The sequence below is a fragment of the Nannobrachium achirus genome (assembly GCF_963921795.1).
Source record: "Nannobrachium achirus genome assembly, chromosome: 11".
Taxonomy (NCBI): domain Eukaryota; kingdom Metazoa; phylum Chordata; class Actinopteri; order Myctophiformes; family Myctophidae; genus Nannobrachium; species Nannobrachium achirus.
The window spans coordinates 49,214,756-49,234,861 of record NC_137820.1 but is presented as its reverse complement, the minus strand read 5'-3'; the positions used below and the strand labels follow the sequence as shown (position 1 = coordinate 49,234,861).

Genomic DNA, 20,106 nt, shown 5'->3' with positions numbered 1-20,106 from the left:
GTTATTGAGGGGAGATTTTTCTTTCTTTTTTTCCCCCCACCAATATTTTCCCAGTTGTTCAGGGGAATTGAACAAGCAACACACTGCTCAAAAGGCTGCCTCTGCAACTTCAAGGCTACCACCGCCTTGTTTTGTGTTCATATATCAGCCACGCTCTTCAAGACTGTGGGAACAGCATTCGTGATTACTGTTTAAGATGAATGTATACTTTGAAATGTCAGATGAAAGTGTCTTTTAAAAAAGGAATGTACTGCATGACTAATAAAGCATAATTTTTATGAGATCATACATTATGCTTCTCTGCACTTAGATCAAAGTAGAAATAAGGAACAAGAGGGCATAGTAAGGTCATAAAGTCTGTACTTTCTCCTCATATGAAACCTCGCTGTGGACGTATTTCCCTTTTATCCAGAGGATAATTCCTTTTCTTTTGCAATAGCACATACAGTATGATGAAAAGTCTTCCCCTCGCTGCTCTTAGACGTTGCGAAGCAATTACTTATTGAATTAAAATGTCACAGTCCTCGTTCCATTCGGGCAGAAAGCGAAGACAACGCAGCAAAGCAATTCATCACGTCTTCAGAATGACACCTAAATGGGATCTGTCACATACAGATACTGTAAGAGTCCCAAATGACTGACGTGATAAATAATAAAATCACATTAGAGACACACACCCCTCCATTCCCAACATCTGTTCTACTGCTTATTAAGGAGGATGTGTGTATCATCAAGAGGCGTTTGGTCTGGATAAATGGAAAGAGATTTACAATAGCTGCTGCTGTCTGAGTTCCATTCCATTCGAAATGTGTGGGAATCTATTTTAAAGGAGAGACACTAAAACTCCCCTCAATCCCCTCAGTTAGTATTTCTGATGTATGTGGAACAACAGTGAAGAATAAATCAATGGAATTTATAGCCTTTTCATCCTGCTGCCATTGATTCACCATACATTTTCTAACACTTTGGATATTTTAAAGCATGTGCCATATAAATATACAGTGCAGTAACTGATGTTAGTTTTGTTTAAATAGGGTTAAATAGTAAATAGCTCTATATTCTGATAGTAACCATTGCTACAGTGTTCACCAAAAAATATCACTTGCACTGCCTTTAAGCACATGAACTCTATGGAACCTGTTCTGGTTGAACATTCGGTGAACATATTAGCAAATATACAATGTCACAACATGTCGCAACGTGCTGCGTTGAGAGCTTGTACATCGGCTATTTTTGGCAAAGAGATGTGTTTAGAGGTAAAGAAAATCCAAAAGAAAATTTGCAGACCTAGTGTAGATCCTGGGGAACCATGTGGTCAACTCTGGTTGTAAACAAAAATGAATTTCCCCTGTGGGATAATAAAGGCATCTATCTGACTTGATAGTGTAGTGCATTACAGAGCATCTCATGCAAAGTACAGCAGCAGCGAAGGATTGCTTTGCCCTTAATTGTGATTCATACTTCGTTAGCCTATGTATATTATATTTCCCCAGCTATAAGCTGGCATTTGTTCAGGGAAACCAAATGGGGAAACTCATTCGGTATACTGTACCAGCCAAAATACCCCATGAGGTGTGCATGTGGAGCTGCTTTTCCATGTAAAATAATACAGGCTAATTATGCCACAGTATAATTGAGCTCAGACTTTCCCACCCGAGTAGATTGAGGAGGTATTTTCTGTCCGCTAATAGCCTCTCATAATAATTAACATCAGTCACAGGAGGATTACTGTACAACACAGGACTTCCCTGAGATGACAGTATAAAACAGTCGCAAATGTTAATGTTGTGACCATCAATATATGGTCTGCACTCTTTTACTATCTTATGGCCACTACTGTGCATTAATATATACAGTACCACTGTTTTATGAGCATGGAAAAACAATGTTTTTTATGTTTTATGTTTTTATGTTGCTCAGAAAATAGCTCCTGTGAGGCATGTTGTGATTGATTTATGTTAGTGGTAAAACCTACAGTATGGCTAACAGGGAAAGTGCTTTAAGGAAAAAGTTACCGTAATTACGTCTGTATAGCTGAGGTGCCTATCATCTGACTATGATTATTCATAGACATAACATAGCATGATTGAACTGACTTATTAGTGCCACCATAGGCTACTTTCTTTGTTTTAAGCTGTCCGTTTCCTGACGGCCATTGTTTCGTGTCACTCCCATAGACTTATATATAATATAGAGAGCAGATAGCCCCGCCCCCAGCTATTCATTTCAAAGTTGCTCAGTGGTATTTTGAAGCACCCGGAAGAAGCAGAATCCAGATGCATTGTGGGGAAATGTTTGTTACATCCAGAGGTAATTACGTCACGAACGTCACGAACATCAAACAAGGTCCATTGAACCCCATAGCAGGGTAAGCAGACCCCAGCGGCGCGCTCTTTTGCTCGTACATGTATTTTTCACGCTGCCTGCAGTTCCAGCTTTGGCCACCATGTCCTTTTGCTTCAACTCTAGCCCTGGGTTCTGAGGGCTTGGTCACTCCCCATCTCTCTCTCTCCCCATTTCCTGTCAACTACTATCCTATCAATAAATGCAACCCCCCCAAATACAATTGTTTTCTACTGACCTGTAACTTCCCATTTTGGAGTTCCAGAAACAGGTAGTCTTCCATGCCGGCAGCCAATAGGAGCAGTCCGCTCCGTCGGCTGGTCTTAAACAGCAGGGACAGCTGGAAGGAGGAGACATCTTGGACGGACTGTATTCTGCAGTAGCTGTCTCCAAAGTAGGACACTGTGAAAGAGAAGAGCAAGAAGTTGAATAATAGCCACCCACAACACAACAATATGACTGGATGTTGAAACCACTGCCCATAAGTCCGAAGGTTCAATAGTCCGAAGGTTCATTAATCCGAATTTAGTTAGGGTTACTGATGTTAAGGTTAGGGTTAGGGTTACAGTTAGGCATAGTATTCTTAACAAATTCGGACTAATGAACCTTCGGACTAATGAACCCTCGGACCAATGCCATGGCACTGATCTGTCATGACTTATGAGAGATAATATATCCCCATAACTTTAGTCACAGGAGCTTTAATTGTGCAACTCTGTGCTGATATAGTATTTGATATAACATGAATTTAAAGAGTTAATAATGTATTAAAGATTCACAGAGAGAGATGAGAGAATGGACACACCCACCCTCATGAGCACGCACATACAGTACAAGCACGCATTCATGCACGCATGCACACACAGACATTGTGCATTACCTTCCAATTCAATTGCATTGTCAGCAAATAAAACTGTAGTGTTGATTTGGATATTAATGCATACTGTCTGCCACCACAAAATAACTTAGTGTTTGTTTTGTAGAAGTAGGCTGAACTAAATATTTGTTTTATTGTCGAATTCATCACCCACAACCACAACAAACTCAGCATCTACTGTGCTGAAACAGCAAAAAAAAGAAGAAAAAAAAAATCTAAGATCTAAAAAAGCCATCTGCTTTGTCTTCAGCCTCTTAATTCAAGCTAAAAACCACAGCCAACTCGATGGAATTCTCATGTACGAGTCTGAAGAAACCAATTAGACATGACCGTTCCCTGACTCTCACGTTAAAGAGGGAAACTGAACGCTTTTGCCTGCTACATAATCAGTGCTCCTCCAGCTGCCTGTTCCTGAAGAGGAGCTCTCCTCGTCCTCGCCTCAAAAGGGATTCTCTCACAGAGACATCACTCATTATGCTCTCCAGAGGCCTCTCGTAGGGGCTCGGAAGGATTTCCCAGGCTCAGCTGAGCCGGGATCCGTTTTGAGTTGACCATATGCAAATTCAGCCACCTGTCTGCCTGACTGCCTGCTCACTCCGGAGCTGCCCCCTCCTTCTTAAAAAAATGTAAATCCTTTGAGGAGGAAGTTGATTTTGCCACCCCCTACCCCTACACACACACACACACACACACACACACACACACACACACACACACACTGAGCTCACGCGTCAAAATCAAACTGGAAGACCTCCAGGGCCTTGTGTTTGCGAGGCAGAGTTTTCCGTAATGTTGGCCAAGAGAGACAGATGTACGGTAGTGGGGGGCTTCCCGCCCCGGCCAGGCAGCCACACCACTTGCCCTCGCAAGGGCGAGAGTTCAAGCCTTGGGGATTTAAGTGAAGATGGGAGGAGGAAGACACTTGGGCCACATGGTGGACAGCACAGTCAGCGCTACCGGGTTTTAGTGCCGATGGAAAGAGAGGCGTCGCTGCGTCCCATTTAGCGCATTCCAGTAAGGTCGCAAGGGGCTGAAATGTTCCCCTCAGCACCAACATGCAGTAGCAGCCAGGACAACATTCACTACGAGAGTCTGATATTATCTAACTCCATTGATCTAACAATGCAGTTTTGCACGCACAGCTATAAATGGATGAAGTATTCCCTCCACACTGTGTGCATGTGTGTTTGTGATTTCCATTAGTGAGTGTGTCTTTAAAAGGGCATCTTGCATCAGTGTTAAAACAAAGCAGGGACGTGCAGAGAATGTTAGAGAGGCAGGGGCTGACATTTCTATAAGGGCATTTGGTGGAAATATGGAAAATAGCAGACCTAGCAGTCGGCTATTTTCAGTGCGCTGTACCACACTGAACTAAGCATAATCAAGTCAATACAAGAGATGTGGCGTATGGATTTCTACAGTGAAAGGGCAATTCTTTCAACATAAGATGCTGCATTCAATTTCAGAAGAGTTTGGACAAGTCAATTCTCTTGAATGCCGCCTTCAGGCATGGAAAGAGGGCGTTTGCATTTCTTTCACCATAGTAAAAACTGCATTCATGGTCTGGAGAGGGTACTTTTTACAGACCGGTAAAAGGGCAGGGGCTCAATCCCCCTTTGATGTCTATGTGTGCATGTGCCTGAAACAGAGTAAGATAATGTCTGTGTGTGTGTGTGTGTGTGTGTGTGTGTGTGTGTGTGTGTGTGTGTGTGTGTGTGTGTGTGTGTGTGTGTGTGTGTGTGTGTGTGTGTGTGTGTGTGTGTGTGTGTGTGTGTGTGTGTGTGTTTTAAAAGGGCATCTGGCATCTGTGTTTTATCCATCCTGAAGCCTCATACTGCCAGCATCATCTTCGTCCAGCAGAGACCACGTGTTGCCCTGTGCCACGCTGTCCTGCAGATGAACCCTCCATACCTCCACATCAACACGTGTGCAACAAACAACTCACTGGGCAGAAAAGTGAAGAGAAAAACACGGACGTTCAGATGTCAGCAAGGACGAACGGCAAAGCCTTTATCATCTCGCCCATGCTTTTGTGATTATACTAAGAGGCATTTGCAGCCTGCCTGCTCGCCTTCGCTTCCAAGGCTGTTCCTGTCATGAGCAAAGTCAGTGATGTACAGCACTCAGCTGCAGAGCCTGATGCACATGTACACACGCAAACACACACATACGCACGCATGCAGACACACACACGCACACACACACAGATTACGTGCTGCTGCACATCTCCACTCTTCTCTCCTCCGGGTCAAACAGCCATGCCGTGGGTGACAACTTTCAATGTTGAACGATACGGATGATTAACTTTGTTGTTCTTCTCACATGTCTGATGACACGTGATGCATAATTCAATAGTTATAAACATCAGAGACTTCTAACTTAGCCACAGTGAGCAGCCAGCATGAATAGAAATTCTCCTGAAATGTAGAGAAACCCCTCTGGAGTGTCCCATATCATACCAACGCGGAGAGATCACAGGGACAACGCAGACGTTGTCTTGTATTATTGAATTAAATTATGGTGCCGTTGAACATTACACTGTAAAATCCTCAACGTGTAATTTAACTCTGGGAGTGTACAAATGGAACCAAATCCCTTTAAAGGGTTCTATTTGTGCATTCCCAGGTCAGTTCCACATGGACAAATGAAAGCTAAGGATTTTCCTGTGTATTAACATCTGAATGCTCCGCCGAAGACATCTCGGCTGATTGAGAACTCAAGTTACTGTACGGTCCAAAGCGTTCTGGGTAGGATTACGTTCAAAAAGGAGGTCTCCCCAATACCACGCTACCACTAATTGCACAGGAACCTTCGGGACGAAACTCAAAGAGTACAAAAAACAAAAAAGTGAGAGACAAAAGAAGGATCTATTCTTAAAGGCAATTTCATTAACAAAGAAAATCGCAATGAACTTCATGGCGCTTAAGCTGCCCAGCTTTTGCTGGATTGTTCACTGAGTTTTGGAAGGGGGGGAGGGGGTGTAAAACTGCTGATGGGAAGCAGCAACGCCAATACGATTCTGCCTGGGGGATTTTCTGCTTGGAGTTGAGCTCTCTGCCTTCCCAGCAGCCTCCAGCAAGGAGGAGGCCGTTATTTGTAATGAGATACAGGGTCTTGCTCTCTCAGTCTACCTGGAGCTTGGATTCATTAGTGGGCAGGCTAAGCTGTGCGCTAAGCTGTGAATACATGAGGTAAAAAAAAAAGAAAGAAAAAGAAAAAGGAAAAAGGATGATCTTGCTTAGTGTAACATGTCTCCGCGATTTCACCGTCCATTTGCGTTTCATCTTTTTCCGTGGGTCATGGACGCGGACACTGAGGTTTAATCTGCTTCGGTGTTCTCACATTCAGTTACACAAGACTGAGAATCACACCAAGATGACGAAAGAAAAAGGAATTGTTACTTTGCGAGTGGAGTGAGCGGACTATGGATTGGTCTTAGTGACACTTACACAGTTACATCAGGAACACACACACAAACTCACGCACGCATGTACGCACGCACGCATGCACACAATATAATAAAGGAACAGCAGGACCTCACAGAGGGATCACAAAGGCAACAGAAGAGCTAAATGTAATTTGTCTTGGTGACAAAGGTGCAGAGAGGTACAGGCTGCTCACTGTACCTAACTTTACGACTCCCACGGCACGGTCAGAGGAACAACAAGTGTTCACAGAGTGTCTTTGAAGGGCACAGCCATAACTTGTCCTGACGACATCAGTGTGATCTGTTATGACATACTGGGTTCAGGGACAACAGGACCTTCGGCACAGTACAGCACTACTCTTTCACCTTAACAATTAGATCAGGGGTCTTCGACGTTTTCAGGCCAAGGACCCCTTAGTTGAGAGAGAGATGAAGCAGGGACCCCCCACAACCTTTTCATAGATTCCACATAGTCATCTGTGTATTTTGGATTCATGTCTTTTTTTGTTTTCAGATATAACGACTTGAGCCGTCACTACCTAATAAACTTGACCTATCACTGTGTACTTAGTCTGCTCTTTTTCCACTCTACACCAAACCTCTTTGCCGAAAATAGACGATCTACAAGCTCACAACGCGTCGCAGCGTGAGGCGTTGTGAGCTTGTAGATCTGCTATTTTTGGCTACAGTTCTCAGAATATGGACACTAGGGTTCAAGTTGTTGATATAAAAAGGATTGGAAGATTTGGAGGACCCCCTGTTGTAACTATGAGGACCCCCTAGGGGTCCCGGACCCCCTGTTGAAGACCCCTGTATTATATTATACAGTATGCAGCATCATCATCCAACATGAATTCATTCACAAGCCTTGCTTGATAACATTCGAATCTTACACCCCAACATTACAGCAGCTATAATTTCCTGGAAATTAGCATCCAACACATGTTCAAAATACCAATGTTCAAAATAGTTTTAACCACTGAAACCCTAAATACTTTGTTGACTGGAGTCCCTCTGGGGTGTCCTCTGTACTGGACCCCTCCTTTCCCCCCTCTAACCCAAATATGTTTGCTGAATATTCACCCCCAGAACAGGGACGCTACAGGGTTCATGTGGTTAAGCTAAGCTTAAAGCTAAGATAAGATAAGAGAGAGCGAGCAGCTGAAGGTCCAGGTAGGGTTGCCATCCACCTGCAATTTAAATAAGGGACACGTGGCTTCCTTATTTCTAAGAAAAAGACAAGAGCTCACTGTATATGTGCAGTTTTTGTATGTTATATGAACAACCTGTATTACAGTATACTGCATGTACTGTATATGAGATGTTTGTACGGCCCTTATCGGTTAAATAAGGGACACGTCTTTTATTTATCAAATAAGGGCACGATTCCTTATTTCAAGGGATGGCAGTTGTTGGCAGCCCTAGAGCTACAGTACTCCCACTGCAGAGATAAATAACATGCAGCATTTCTCCATCTTTTAAGAGCTTGGGGGATTTGCCTTCTGCAAATCCTGCACTATAATCCCTTCCTTTCCATGGCTAGTCGTGACCTGTGTTTACCCAGGATACACCAACAGCAACAACAACACACATAGCTAAGGGCTTGTCCTATGAGGCAATACATTATTTGACTTGCATATTAAATCCCTGCATCCATGTGTACGTGCCTAAGACACTGCTCGCCTACTGCACCTTGCACATATTAAAGTAAGCTTATCAGGATCAGAGGACCAACTTGATGTGAAGTGCACTGACTGTTGGTGTGATATGGCAGGCTGCTTGCTGGTGACAGGGGAGACAGTGGAGGCAGCAGAGGCGAGCATCATTAATATTACCTGTCTGTTATTGGTTCGGTTCTCTCTGAACGTAACATTGCTGCCACTGGCTGTGTGTGTGTGTGTGTGTGTGTGTGTGTGTGTGTGTGTGTGTGTGTGTGTGTGTGTGTGCGTGTGCGTGTGCGTGTGTCCGTGCACGTGCGCATAAAAGTGAAAATAGACGATCTACAAGCACACAATGCCTCATACCGCAAGGCGTTGTGTGCTTGTAGATCGGCTATTTTCACTTGTATGGTGCGACTGTCTTGTATGATGAAGCAGGGCTTTACTTCACAAAAACCTTCCAAATTGAAAGGTTGGAGATACAAGGTTTCAGCCCGATAGTGACGATATGTGTGTGTGTGTGTGTGTGTGTGTGTGTGTGTGTGTGTGTGTGTGTGTGTGTGTGTGTGTGTGTGTGTGTGTGTGTGTGTGTGTGTGTGTGTGTGTGTGTGTGTGTGTGTGTGTGTGCCTCTCCAAGTACAAATCTGTGTACTGTGTGTCGCTTGTGTAGCTTGTGTATCGATCCAGTAGGTTTTTCGAGTCTGTATGTGTGTGTCCGTTTATCCAACACTTGAGTGTGTTGCATTGATCTTACAGTCTCTGTTGTCTTTAGTGCCTGTCCCCCCCTTCCTCTCTCTCCTTCTCTCCTCTCCTCCCTTCCTCTCTCTCTCCCCCTCCCTCCCCTTTTCCTCTCCTGCCTCTGTCACACTGCTTTATTGTGCGTCTTTCGAGGGAGAACGCTGGTCGTCGTCCAGTGCAGATGGCCATAATTTGATGACTGGCCGAGCTTGTATTTATAACGCTTGACGGAAACTTAAGTCTCTCTCCCCCCCTTTCACAAAAAAGGTCTGAATGAATTCCTCCCTTGTCAGCGCCACCCACCCTCCCGCCCCCAACCCCTCCAAGTCGTCTTTTGGTCTCCATCAAGCAACACATGTCCGGAAAAGCTATAGGGAGAGAGGAGAGATGGAGAGAGCAGCCGCAGAAGGAGATGCCCAGAGAGATTAGGAGAGGCTGGGGTGAATATGCTGCCCCGCGACTCTATCTAGTGATGCATGCAGTACGTGCATCCATCCCTGTCTTTTTCCAGATACAGTGACATACATACAACTTAGAAGTATCAACCCAAACATCATGTGAGCATGAGTGTGTGTGGGCGAGCGTGCACGTGCGTGTGTGTGTGTGTCTGTGTGTGTGTTCTGTCTTTGCCATAGTAACAGTGGCCTAGTAGCCAAACAAACCATGCAAATCCTGGTTCAGCCACGGTCCGCTTGACTATAAATAGTGTGGTTATGTTGGTCATTTGTTTCCCCTAGCTGGACAGTGCCTTCTACACAGTCGTGGCATAATGACTTCTGGATGTAATTATGTGAAGGATAGGGTGCTGCTATCCAGAGATAGAATTGGAGAGCTGTTTAGAGGCATAATAATGACATTTACCGTATGGCAACACAGTAATTACTGTGACAAGCAATTATATCTCCTTCTCCTGGGTTATGAATGAGCCGAAACAAGGGTCAATGACAATTCTGTATGTAATAGAAATTAGGAGTCTTGCAGGCGTGAAGGTCCCTGGAGCATGGTAGCATGTGGATAGTGGAGCATTTACAGTACATGTTAGTTAGCTGTGACAAATACAGTAGTGAAATGTACAGACATTAGGCTGATCGACGTACAAGCCAAGGTAAATTGGTTTGGGGTGTTGAGTTTGAGTGTGGTGGTGTTATATCATCCAGCAGGCCATGTTTGCAGGTCATATAATATTGCAATGGTGTGGGATGCTTTTCCTATATAGGCGAGTCTGGGAGGCGGACCTAGCAGATACATGATTGACAGCGGAGCAGATATTGGACTAATGTTAAAGGTCCTTAAATTCCATCTAGAACAAGAGAATGAAGCGTGATTTCTTGCAATCAATTTCTCTTGGAGCTGGAGTTTAAAGGTAGGGTACTGTAAGTGATATTATTATATATATTATTTAAAGGTTAAAGGTCTATATTCTGATAGTTATCATTGCTATCCACCTGTTTCCGCGAGAATTTACTGCAGCATTATCTGTGGGACACGGGAGAGTGTTTTCTGCTGGTGTTTCAGTCCGAGTGTATCAAAGGGTGCTTTCGGAAATGCACACCGGGTCTGGTTAGGGTTAGTTTTAGGCATAGTTTTACTGAGGTTAGGGTTAGGGTTAGGGTTGGGTTTAGGCACTCACTACACTGAGCACACACCCGGTGCACATTTCCGAACGCACCCTTTGATACACTCGGACTGAAACACCAGCGGAAAACACTCTCCCGTGGAACACTTCTGGAGAACAGCAGACATACAAGCTCACGTCGCGTCGCAGATGCAAGCTTTGTGAGCTTGTAGATCATTCTTGACTGAGACGCCGGAAACTGCCGCACACCTTCTGCGCAATGCACGACGGGACGTGGGAAAGTTGTGGAAAGATTAGAATGTTTGTTCAGTAACAGGAGTCTCCTTGTCTCTCCAGCTCTTTATCGGATTCATTTTTATGGTGGTCAAATTGTGTTTGCTCATTTAAGAATAACACCACTTCCAATTTCAATTTCACTCTAATCTGTATCCCGAGTTCTCCATCGTGATTGGCATCCTGACCTGAAAATGCTTAATAGGAAAGACATGGAGACTCCTGTTACTACAAACACTCTATAGCAGTGAGTACTATCAGCATATAGAGCTAATTGTCTCCACCAGCCGAAGGCTGAGGGAGAGTATGTTTTCCCCTCCGTCCGTGTGTCCGTCCGTGCGTCCGTCCGTGCGTGCGTCCGTGCGTCCTCGCAGTTTGTGAGCGCCTAATCTCAGTCGCCGTTGGCCCGGATGCTGCCAAAGTGAGCACACACACTCCCTGGATGCCAATCTAGAACCTCTGCCCTAATTTTTTCAAATGGGCCTTTTCTAGCGCCACCTAGTGGCCGATGTTCGCAAAACACATTTTGGTGCACTATTCTTACAGATTTTGGCCAAAAATCCTACAAATCGGTAGGCAATATCTCGACAGTCATGTGATTGACACGGATCTGTCCGATTTTGCATATTCCATCCTGATTGGCTAAGATTGGCTTCCAAAGTTTGTGGGATTGAGCCGTTTTGAACAAAATGCCTCAAATCACAAACGCAAAGTGCAATCATCATGAAATCGCGCACACACGTTCCCACTAGGCCGAGGAAGAAATGCCACTTAATTTTTTTTTAATCAGCCTCATGGTGGTGCTATAACAGCCCGATTTGTGGTTTTACCTATAACTCCACCGATCAGTTTCAAACTTTGTAAGCGCACTCCCTAGAGGCTAAGGATAAACCTTTGCCCTGCATTTTTCACATCAGCCTTTTATAGCGCCACCTTTGGGCCGACTTATGTAAAACACATTTTTGGATATTACTCCTTGAGATTTTATCCAAAAATCATGCAAATCGGTACACAGTATCTCTATAGTCATGTGATCAACTCCGATCCGTCTAATATTTCATATTCCATCCTGATTGGCTAATATTAGCTTCCAAAGTTTGCAGGATTGCTCCGTTTTTGAACAAAATGCCTCAAATCATCAACGCAGCTTGCGATTACCGTGACATTTGCCACACATATTCCCACTAGGTCAAGGAACAAATGCTACCTTTTTAACATTGTCCTGTTATAGCGCCACCAGCAGGTAGACTTTAGCAAAACACATTTTTGGAACACAATGCTTGAAATTATGCATGCAGCGTCCGATTGCCATGAAAGATCTAAGGTGAAGAACATATGCCACCCTTTTTACATTGGCCTATATTATACAGTAGCACCACCAGGACGCACGGCCTGGTGGAGACCTGTGCTCGGAAGAGCACTGCTTCTAGTTAACATTTATTTTAACCAAAGAAAATCCATTACCCTACCTTTAAGTAAAGCATACTGTAGTAGTGAACAGGACTTTCTTTGCCCCGCTGACAGGAGCTGGCCTATAGCAGTGGTTCTTAAACATTTCAGGGTGTGACCCCCAAAATAATCATATTTGCACTGGGGACCCCCCACCCTGAAAAGCACTAAGAGTTGAGGCATTACATTTTGTATAACACGGTTCTATTGTGAAAATAGACGATCTACATGCTCACAACGCCTCGCAATTTCTGCTTCTAATATTTGATAATTTCGCCAATGTTTAATTTGTCATTTTAGAGGTATTAAAAAGTCCTTAAATATTCACTTTAGAAATGTGCATATACCCTCTATAGTATACGCTTAAACATTATGCTGGTTTGTTAACTGTTGAGTGAGAAAACAATGTTGAACACTAAGTTAATGATCTGGGGACCCCCCAAAACAACCACAGGTTTAGAACCACTGGCCTAAAGCAGTATGTGCAGTGACAAATATAACCCTCCCGGCAGGGACGTGCTGTCCATTGGGAAAAGCGGGACAACTCCCGAACGGCCGGTTCATTCCCGGCCGGTCCAGGCCGGCCATTAGGAGAAAAATCAGCGCCGGCGCCCCCTATAGGCAGACTACGCAGTCTGCGTAGGGCCCCCGACCAAAGAAGGCCCCCACCCACAGCCCCCTCCTCTGCAGAAAAGAACGTACCGAACTGACTTTTCACACCAGCACTACTGCCATCTTAGCCTGAATGAGACATCTCTGATTAACCTCGCATAGCCAGACTTACTCATGTCCCTGATTGGCTGTCCCGGCTCTATGCCGTTGTCCCATTGGCCAAAAAGGAAAAAGAGCCAACATTTCTTGACTCTCTGGAACTCTTTGGGAGTTTCCGCCCCGCCCCCTTTCAGTGTTTGTTTACTTTCGGTTTGACAATGCACGTTTATCTTTCTGGATATGAGAAAAAGAAAAAGCGTCAAACGGAACTGCAGCAACAGCAAACAGGTAAATAAACATTCTTGCACTGTCAGTTGTAATTGGAGCCACGTTGCTGCTTTAGTGGCGATATGCAAGGGCTAGGGTGTTTAGCTGCCTTGCGTGTCACGACTGGACACTTATGTACTGCTGCTGTTATGTAATCTCTCCTCCCTCGCTGTCTGTCGCTGACAGTGCGCTGACAGTGACAGTGCGCTCGCCTCTTTCTCTGTGACCAATGTCTGTGATTTGTTTCTGCTTTTGGTTGTTTTTTGGTTCTGTTTGTTTGTTGTTGCTAACTAGCTGCTGTGGGTTCTTGACTTGTTGTGAGGTGTGTGCAGTGGTATAAAGTAACTAAGTACATTTACTTAAGTACTGTAGGCTACTTAAGTACAACTTGAGTTATTTGTTGCTGCTTTTACTTCTACTCCACTACATCTCAGATCTAAATATTGTACTTTTACTCAACCTCAAATTCATTTGAAAACCTTAGTAACTTTACTATTCATTATGATGATATTTTTTATCATTATGATATTATAAATCATACATAAACTCCTTTAGCCCTATTTATGTTTTGGGGGGGGCAGAGGATTTAGTGCTATATGTACATTTACAAATTATATAGTCTACTATAATATGTTTCAGATATAATATGTTTCCTTGGCATAGCCTACATGCTCATTTTGGGATATTTGTCCAGTCCTTTGTTATGTTAGGCTACTTGATGCTACATTGCATGACAATTCTGCAATTTGGCATATTTATATAAAAAAAAAAAACAGAATTAAACCCATTATAAAATTGATTAAAAAACAAAAAAAACATTATTTTTTCGCGGGAAGGCCCCTTGGTTGAATCACGCTTAGGGCCCCCGTGGGCCCAAAAACGGCTCTGATAAAAATAAAAATAAAATGTCGGCCTTCGTTCCATTTTGGGGGCTGTGCGGCCAACAAAGTAAATCGTCACTGTCGGGCAGAAACCTTGTATCTCCAAGTTTCAAATGTATACATTTTTTCACAAAGCAAAGCCCTGCTTCATCATACAAGGCCGTTGCACAAAAGTAGTGAAAACAGCAGATCTACAAGCACACAACGCCTCCCACCGCGAGGCGTTGTGTAGATCGGCTGTTTTCACTAGTTTAAATCATTTTTAAAATGATAAATACAAAACAAACGGTTTTGGACATATATGGTTTCCACCCGACAACGACGAAATATAACTCAACTCCAACTCTTCTTCCCGGACTGAATCAGGGGCCCAGCACGTCCCTGCCTCCCGGCCTGGCTTCCCTCTTCATCTTTGACAGTGTCTGAGATGACTAACAGAATTTATGGTGCGTTTTTTTTTTTTTTTTTTCCATGATACTGTGTGACCATAAATGATAATTATCTGTCAACAAGCTGCGTGTCATTTTTGATGAGCACGGTCCAGTAATGATCCACAGACACTTTGGTAGCAATGGGGGGGAAAAATGCATAGGAGATGTTGAAAAGTGTTTTACAAAAAGGTTCTTGAGGACAATATCCAGTCCAGGGTGTGGATAGATGGATATCTGTAGAAAGTTTCATAGCGTAGGAGTTTTAACTTTTGAAGCTGTTTAACATTTTGACCTTTAATTATAGCACCCCCATCAGGTACTTTAGGGTCATAATAAAGTAATTTGCACACGTGAAATGCCATGTCTGTACCATTTATCAGCTCTTCAGGCTTGAACCCTAATTGCTGTCAACGAGAAAATGAAGTGGGGAACAAAAGGTATTCCCACTGCAATGTGGGGAAGGAGTTGCCTGAGAACGCGGCAGGTGCTGCTGGCACGTCTCACTCTTGTTGGTACGCAGCCATGTTTGGCAAACCTAATGCATCAAACCAAAGTATAGATTACCACCTGGTGATTAATCAAACATGATGTTTGACAAACATTGTTTTTGACATCATGTTTATCCCATGGCTGCATCAGCCCTGGTGCTGATGGGACGGCCCTTAGTTGGATAACTGCATCCAACAACGAAAGCCCATGTAATAATCTGCAGTATTATTTGTGCTTTCTTGCCAGACTGCAATGCCAAAAGGCACAAGGCCTATAATAAACCTGATTTGGACAACATGAAGTCTGAGTCACTTATTTATTTGCTGTCTCAACTGTCTGTGAATCTTTCATTTAACCTCTTTAACTCTGGAGTTTTCAAAAATTGTCAGCATTCTTTTTTTAAATAGCCGATCAGTGCAGCATGTTGTGAGCTTGCAGACCGGCCATTTCTGAAATAATGAAGAACATATTTGAAATGTTTTGAATATAGGGCTTAAGTGGTTAATGAATTAATGTGTTCATTTAATTTTGTTTCTGAATATCTGCCTTGTTGTGAGCATGTTTTTTTTTGCTGTAGGCAGCTTATTGAACTTGATGTCAAATGTTCGCATTAACTACTACTATTATCTACAGTACCCACGACCTCTCACTTTTTAAACTCGCAGACAAAACCAAAAAGTTTCTGTGACTATATCTTTCCAAGGTTCAATCAAATTCACTTTGCCAGAAAAGTGAAAACCATTCTCCAGCCCAGGCTCTAACTGCTTCACCAGTTAGTTTTGGATTGGTCAAGCAGTTCTAGCTGTCCTGTAGACTGCGGTGTTAACTGAGATTAATGAAAGTGTCACCAAACTATAAGGCCTCTCTCAGCTCACTGGGCCTTCATTTGTATTCAGCAACTTCCTTTTTCCTTCTAATCACAGCTACACTCAGGGTGTGTCATTCAGCCTCTAATCACAGCATATACTAGCAGCATTTAAAAGAATATGTAAAGTACTATTGTACAAAGCCACCAAGCAAAAGGTAATAATTACCATGTCGGTAGCACTTTACAATAATGACCTGTTATAAATCATTTATAAACATTTATAAGCAGTTTGTAGATGAGTAATAAACATGAACAAACTGTTTATTGACATTTGTAAATGTTTACCTAAACATTTATAACTGTTTTAAACATCATTTACATGTTATTAGTAAGGTAGTAATTAGTAATTAGTAAAGTAAACTAATCATGAATAAACCATTTATATACATTTGTAAATGTTTATCATCATCATGTGTAGGAATTTCCTACACATGATGATTGGTGATTTTTAGCATTGGCTATAAATGATTTAGTAAACATTTACAAATGTATATAAATGGTTTATTCATGATTAGTTTACTACTTTTACTAATACCTTACTAATAACATGTAAATGATGTTTAAAACAGTTATAAATGTTTAGGTAAACATTTACAAATGTCAATAAACAGTTTGTTCATGTTTATTACTCATCTACAAACTGCTTATAAATGTTTATAAATGATTTATAACAGGTCATTATTGTAAAGTGTTACCATAATGTCATCTGATGAAATTAGTTGCTGCTATTGAAATTGATGAATAGTATAGGGTTACTATTCAAAAGTGATACTTAAATCTATTGAAATTGATTTAAGTATCACTTTTGAATAGTATAGGGTTACTATTCAAAAGTGATACTTAAATCAATTTCAATAGCAGTAAAAATCCTGTCAGTAGAGAAGAAAATAAGAGCAGTTGAATGTGGTACTTTGACTGAGGAACCTACAGTATGGTGGTTTGAACATGGGTATCCATTCAAACCTAGAGATGAAGCCTGGCATGTTTCTGCCCACAAATGCGGTATAAATGTATGACCAGTGGTTAGATGTTAGATGGGATCTTGGAATCTTCTCTGTATTTTGTCTATTTGATTTGTGTTCTAGAAGCATTCAGGATAAGTAGGGCACCATAGTATGACACAGGCAGAGTGTTGTGGTACAGTAGTAGTGGAGAGTACAGTATGTTATGCAGTCACATTGTTTTGGGGTACATATTTTTGTCTGCATCTAAAACCTTCTCATGACCTGAAAAGAACCCCAAAGGCTGCTGGTGCCTGGTAAGTACTGTATAATTGGACGAAGCAGTTTATTATAATTATAACGTGTTGCATTAAAACAACTTAGACCCTATAAGTCATTGACCCCTCCTTATTTTCCTCAGTATATTTGACAAAATGTTCGCCTATGACATGCCCACAATAGGGACACTTGGGTTCATGTGGTTAAGCTCAATTTGTTCTCCATCGCACAATGGTGCCGCTTGCACAAGAAAGATATTCAAGGTAAAAGGTAAGCTAGTTGTTAGCTTGAAAAGCTAGTAATTTTTGGCAAGCACCCTGCAAAGGATTACAAGGAATACATTTGGCATTAGCCCTTGTGCATTCATTGTATGTCTGCATTTTGTTAGTTTTGTTAGCTGTTGTTTCTCAGTTCTTTCAGAGTGCTGTCTGCACAACTTCCACAACACATACGTAGTGTGCGCCTGTGCGGACGTGAAGCTGCCACGCAGACACCGGCCTTCATAAACAGTCGCTCTGTGAATACAAGGGGGCCCTGAGTAGGAAACGACCACTACGACCATTCACATGCTGCTGTTAAACGATGTGCAGGGGTGCAAACCTCCATACCTCGGCATTAGCTGCTGTTTTATAAGTTCACCCCGTTCCACGTCCCCTTCACAGAACCCACCGGGGACTCGCACCGCCGCAGTCTTTATAGTGGAACCGTTTCCTTTGAAAGAGCGTCCATGACATCATTATTTCTGTTTTTCTTTTCACATTCTCCGCTCTGCTTGCCTGCCTCCTCCATCTATCTACACCCTGTGTGTCCTTTTGAGATTCGCCAAAGCAGAGGGGAGCGAAAGTGACGTACAACACACAACTCAACACACGCACGCACACACACACAAACAAACCCACTAACAGGAGTCCAGTAGTGGCCTGGCAGGGCGCCGCCTTCAACGGGCAATAATTAAAACGTTTCAGCTCTGAGAGCAACAGAAAGGTGGAGGTGGTTGGGGGGCATGGGGGGGCGAGGGGGGAGGTAAGGCGAAAAATTATGACCTTCCCTGTGAAAGAAAAAGAAGAGTGTGGTGTAAGTCCAGCTGTGAAAATGGAGCTGTGAGAAAAGGGCGGCAGGGAAGGAGAGCGAGAGAGCATGGAAAAGAGGTAAAGGGAAGAAAGGACCTCTGTTGTCTGAGTTGAGGCTTCGCTCGATGAGAGGAGGAGGACTGAAAGAGTCCGCCTGGCTTCCATTCAGGGCACAGAGGAAAGGAAAACCTCACAATATTTCTGGGGAGGAAACACAAAGTTTGCAGCAGATTTCTTCAATTTCACTGGGGGTTTGTGGAACGCGGGCTCATGTACCGTTGTCGAGGATCCAGTGACGTTTTCATGTCCACAGGACGGCCATGTTTTCCCCTTCCACTGAGATTTCGTCTTGCTTCAACATTGGTACCTTACATGATTTAGCGTTAACTTTTAGGGCACCAAAATTCATTTGCAAAGGCAGAGAAACCCACGTGCGGCAAATACTCTAAATCTAAGGGAAACAAAAGTGTTAAAATAGACAGGATCAGAGTGCCTTGGCATGATGTGTAATTGCAAAGAGGCAGTGAGACAGGTCTGACCGAGAAAGATAAACTATAACGTTTATAGGTCGCATGCAGGCGTGGGGCAGATTGGATTAACGTCTCTGCGTCTGAACAGGAAATCAGGCAAGATCAAGAGCAGGTGAAAGGTCAGAGGCGAAGAGGTATAGACCACACAGCATCCAATAACATGCCTAGCCTGGGAAAAAAAAAGGTAGTCACTCCCCATTTTCAAGTCAGATTTATGTTTCAGAAACTCTGCAGGACAGCACCCCCCACACTCGCACTCGCATGGCCTGTGTGCAGACGGCTGCCAGGGAAAATACGCTTCTTGGCCGTGCTTCAGATTCATGTTAAATTGACCGAACTGTAACTCACTGTAAAGCACGAACAGGGGAAAAACCTTGCTACTACAAAGTGCAACATCACACAATGGGACATTCTCTCCCTATTCAAAAACAAGGGAGCCATTGGACCTACATTGTACGTTGCTGCCCCACAGAGGGATCTGTTTTCCCTCACCATACATTTCGGCTATTTTTCTACCTCTTCACCAAGATTACGTTTAGCAAGAGAGGAGATAAGAAGATAAGTAAAGTCATCAAATCACAGAACACAGTTAAGAAGCCATTCTATATGACTTCAAACTGTATTTGTTTCATTCCGCTAATATTAACATTGAATGAGCGGAAAAGTCACAGTTTTGCTTCAAGGTTCTATCCTATTTTTTAACTCTATGGTTCTAGCACAGCCAAAAAGGAAAAATAATGGTCTGGCACTGATGATGTCACTCGGCCAATGACATGGTAAAACAAACACAGGCCTCAACTGAAGAATTGCAGTGACTGCGGGCTCCTATGCCACACTTTATGACTGGACCATACAAAGCTTTCCTCTGTCCACCACACCAAGGTACGGAGGCCGTCGGCTGCCAAGGTCCCAGTAGGGGTGTTTAAATAAGTCCTCCATAACATCAGAGGAGTTCCCAACACCCACACACACGCACACACACGCACTCACACGCACACATACACAAGCCGCCCACCCCACCCCATGCTCCCTCCTTGTACAAAGACAAAAAAGTAGAATAAGCTTTCATTTGTACGGCAGAGCAACACTAGAAGCAGAATAACATTGGTCAAAGTCACACAACTATAGTTTGTGACTTACAGGATTAGAATAGAAACAATTTGCTGCACCAACTGCATGATGCTACTGTACCTTCTGTCCCTTGAGGGAAACAAGATTATACTGGCTTTCCTCCACGGTATACCTACTATTGAGTGTCAGATAATAGCTCCAGGAAATGAGCAGTAGTTAAGCACCAG

The 20,106-nt window shown here is 43.2% G+C and overlaps 1 protein-coding gene across 1 annotated transcript in view; it reads right to left on the bottom strand.

Moving 5' to 3' along the window:
- cspg4 (chondroitin sulfate proteoglycan 4) overlaps nucleotides 1–20,106 on the bottom strand; it is a gene marked incomplete at both ends in the record, with an annotated part of 167,984 nt that overhangs the window by 40,002 nt on the left and 107,876 nt on the right. Inside the window, 2 exons of the mRNA XM_080737137.1 lie at nucleotides 2,582–2,745; nucleotides 5,056–5,131. Coding sequence (XP_080593263.1) covers nucleotides 2,582–2,745; nucleotides 5,056–5,131 — 240 coding nt within the window. The remainder of the gene's footprint in view (nucleotides 1–2,581; nucleotides 2,746–5,055; nucleotides 5,132–20,106) is intronic.